A 3,808-nucleotide genomic window follows, 5' to 3' on the forward strand; every position below is an offset into this window, starting at 1 on the left:
AGTGATGTGTGATCAGGCCCACTCTGCACTCTTGGGGTTCTTCCCAGGTACCCCGGAGATTCTGCCTTTTGTGTTCCATGGGGCTGGGCTGGGAAGAGGACGAAGGCAAAGTGCCCGATCTGGGTCCAAACGGGGCTGCCGAGGTGGTGGGTAGGGGACTGTGAGTGTGTGGATCTTCGTTGTTGTCTTTTCCCGGTGGCAAGGAGGGGAGGCAGCTTGTCCTCTCCGAGGCCGCAGCCTGCCTCTAAGGACAGATTGCCCCCACCTCCCCCCGGCCAGCAGCACGCGTCTCTTTTGCGTCCAGATTGGCCGCGACCGGCGCTCAATAGCGGGAGGTTAATTTCCTTCACAAAGGTGAAGGGGGCACGGCTCCGGGGGGGCCCCCGCGCCCAGACAGGCGGCCCCTTTATTCCGCTGCGCCTTGATTGGAGCCCTTGATTTAGCATCTGATGTCAGCCGGCAGACAAAATGCCCGCTCCGAATGAAAATGCATGAGGCGGCGCAAGGAGAGCGGAAACCAACTTCAGTGGGGCGCACGCGGCCGACCGCGCGTTTCGGCCTTTGGCCAACTCCTCCCGAATCAACCCAGCCCCGCGCCTCACGGAGGCTCAGAGTGGCCTAGGTGCCAATCCTTGAGCCTCTGAGAACTTAAAAAAAAAAAAGTTCAGAAATTCAAGTTCCTTTTGGAACCCAGCCTAACTTACCACCACCACCACCACCCCCTCCCCCCGTCACCGCGCCCCGCCCCAGGGCTGCGTCTGCTGGCGATTAAAGAAGCGCGGTGCCAACTGTTCCTAAAACTCCAGATAAAACCTTCCCGACGCACACGGGCGCACGAAGGCCGTGGACGCAAACATCGCCTCTGGCTGCAGCCTGAAGGCCAAATCCTCTACCCAAGTTTGGAAGCCCAGGGTCCCATTTTCGCTTAGGTCCTCGGTCCCGTGGCCCACCCGGCCGAGGCTCTCGGCTGTCCGGGCTTTGCCGCTATTTTCGATTTTTGATTCTTTCCCAAGCACCAGGCGGAGTCCCTGCGCCTCCCCCGACCCCTCTCCCGCCCCAGCAGCCGCACTCAGATCTCCCTGGCGCCTGCTGCTGCCCACCGCCGCCCCTACCCAATCAGCGCGCACAACTTCCCCCTCCGCTCCGGCTCGCGGATTGAACCCTCCTGACATATTTGGGGCCATTCTTCTCCTTTGTTGCTATTTTGTTCGCGACCCGCGGGTAATCCCCGCGCTGGAGGGGGGCGTGCATTGTCGTGCTGATGGACGGGCCCATTTGGCGGCTCCGCGCCCCCCGGAGGAGAGACACAAAGCCCAGGCACGTGCGCCTCCCCATAGAGGAGCAGCAGACCGTGAAGGGAGGCGGGGCCGGGCGTGTGCCTGGGCCGGGCGGGGCGGCGGCGTCGGGCGGGGCGACAGCGGGGCGCGCGCGGGGGCCCCGCGCCCTCAGGTACATCTGCCGCACCTACCGGGCGACCCCCGAGTCCCGGCCTCCTTTTTGCCGCCCTGTCGCCCTCCCACCCGACCAGGCGGAGGAGCTGCGGGCGCGCTGATTGGCTCCGGGGGAAGCGGGAGGCGAGAACAATGGCCCCCTCCCCCAGTTAAAAGGGAGCGGCTCCCGGGCCCGGGGACAGGGACGCGCGTGCAGGACGCAGAGCCGGGCCGAGCCGCCGCCAGCGCCACGCGAGTCCCGCAGCCGCCGCGTCCGGGCCATGGGCCGGGGGCGCTGAGGGCCGCCAGGGCCGAGCGCGGAGGTGGGACCGAGCCAGTGCCTTGCCCTCGCGCCGCGCCAACATGCCCCGCGGCTTCCTGGTGAAGCGCAGCAAGAAGTCCACGCCCGTGTCCTACCGGGTCCGCGGCGGCGAGGACGGCGACCGCGCGCTGCTGCTCTCGCCTGGCTGCGGCGGCGCCCGCGCCTCGCCCCCAGCGCCGAACCCCGGGCCGGGACCGCTGCTGCCGCCCGCCGAGCGCGCCCATGCGGCGCTCGCCGCCGCGCTCGCCTGCGCGCCGGGCCCGCCGCCGCCCCCGCCGGGCCCGCGGGCCGCGCACTTCGGCAACCCAGAGGCCGCGCACCCAGCGCCGCTCTACAGCCCCACGCGGCCGGTGAGCCGCGAGCACGAAAAGCACAAGTACTTCGAGCGCAGCTTCAACCTCGGGTCACCGGTCTCCGCAGAGTCCTTCCCCACGCCCGCCGCTCTGCTTGGAGGCGGCGGCGGCGCCGGCGCCGGCGCGAACGGCACGGGCGGCGGCGGCACCTGCGGCGGCGACCCGCTGCTCTTTGCGCCCGCCGAGCTCAAGATGGGCACGGCGTTCTCCGCGGGCGCCGAGGCGGCCCGCGGCCCAGGGCCCGGTCCCCCGCTGCCCCCCGCCGCCTCCCTGCGGCCCCCGGGGAAGCGGCCCGCGCCCCCCACCGCCGCCGCCGCCGCCGAGCTGCCCGCCAAGGTAGCCAAGGCCCCGGGCGCCAAGAAGCCCAAAGCCATCCGCAAGCTGCACTTCGAGGACGAGGTGACCACGTCGCCTGTGCTGGGGCTCAAGATCAAGGAGGGCCCAGTGGAGGCGCCGCGGGGCCGGGCGGGGGGCGCGGCGCGGCCGCTGGGCGAGTTCATCTGTCAGCTCTGCAAGGAGGAGTACGCCGACCCGTTCGCGCTGGCGCAGCACAAGTGCTCGCGCATTGTGCGCGTGGAGTACCGCTGCCCCGAGTGCGCCAAGGTCTTCAGCTGCCCCGCCAACCTGGCCTCGCACCGCCGCTGGCACAAACCGCGGCCTGCGCCCGCTGCCGCCCGCGCGTCCGAGCCCGAAACCGCTGCCAGGGCTGAGGCACGAGAGGCGACAGGCGGCGGCAGCGATCGCGACACGCCGAGCCCCGGCGGCGTGTCCGAGTCGGGCTCCGAGGACGGGCTCTACGAGTGCCACCACTGCGCCAAGAAGTTCCGCCGCCAGGCCTATCTGCGCAAGCACCTGCTGGCGCACCACCAGGCGCTGCAGGCCAAGAGCGCGCCGCCTGCGCCTCCGGCTGAGGACCTACTGGCCTTGTACCCTGGGCCTGACGAAAAGGCGCCCCAGGAGGCGGCCGGCGACGGCGAGGCGGCCGGCGTGCTGGGCCTGAGCGCGTCGGCCGAGTGCCACCTGTGCCCGGTGTGCGGGGAGACGTTCCCCAGCAAGGGAGCCCAGGAGCGCCACCTGCGCCTGCTGCACGCCGCCCAGGTGTTCCCTTGCAAGTACTGCCCGGCCACCTTCTACAGCTCGCCCGGTCTCACGCGGCACATCAACAAGTGCCACCCGTCCGAGAACAGACAGGTCATCCTCCTGCAGGTCCCCGTGCGTCCGGCCTGCTAGAGCGCGCCCTCCACCCCGGCCCCCACTCTCCGCCCCGGAACTGTGCCTTCTCTTGGAGACTCACGAGGAGAGCGCGCCCTGCGCGCCCTGAACCCGCGTCCGCGCCGGGGGCGCCCACCCCCGGTGAAAGTGTTGTCTCCGCTTCTCTCGGTGTGGCGTGACGGTAACCCCGATCCTCTCGTTGTGACTCCTTTTGGACCCCCACCCCTTTTGCGTTGTGTCCCCTTGCCCCACTTGGCGCAACAGGAGCCAATTTCTTTTCTGTACAAGAGAGAAAAGCTGTACGCGTTTGTCTCGTGGTTGGAAGCTTCCCCCTTGGAGCGGAGAGCTGTTTTTCTTGCTAGTATTCGCTGTGTTCATGGTCTAGAAATGCGTTTTGCTCTCACCTACCAATCTCTGCTCTCTATGTATGTAGCGTACGGGTTGTTTTGGGTGAATCTTGAGGAATAAATGCCTTTATATTTCACAGGCTG

General features: G+C 68.6%; 1 protein-coding gene across 1 annotated transcript; it reads left to right on the forward strand.

Moving 5' to 3' along the window:
- Positions 1-1,793: 1,793 nt before the first annotated feature.
- Positions 1,794-3,335, forward strand: INSM1 (INSM transcriptional repressor 1; the record flags this gene model as incomplete). The annotated part of the gene is made up of 1 exon (XM_080813242.1): positions 1,794-3,335. The coding sequence occupies one exon, from the start codon at positions 1,794-1,796 to the stop codon at positions 3,333-3,335; it is 1,542 nt and encodes a 513-aa protein (XP_080669368.1).
- Positions 3,336-3,808: the final 473 nt, after the last annotated feature.

Source organism: Martes martes (assembly GCF_963455335.1).
Source record: "Martes martes genome assembly, chromosome: 9".
NCBI lineage: Eukaryota > Metazoa > Chordata > Mammalia > Carnivora > Mustelidae > Martes > Martes martes.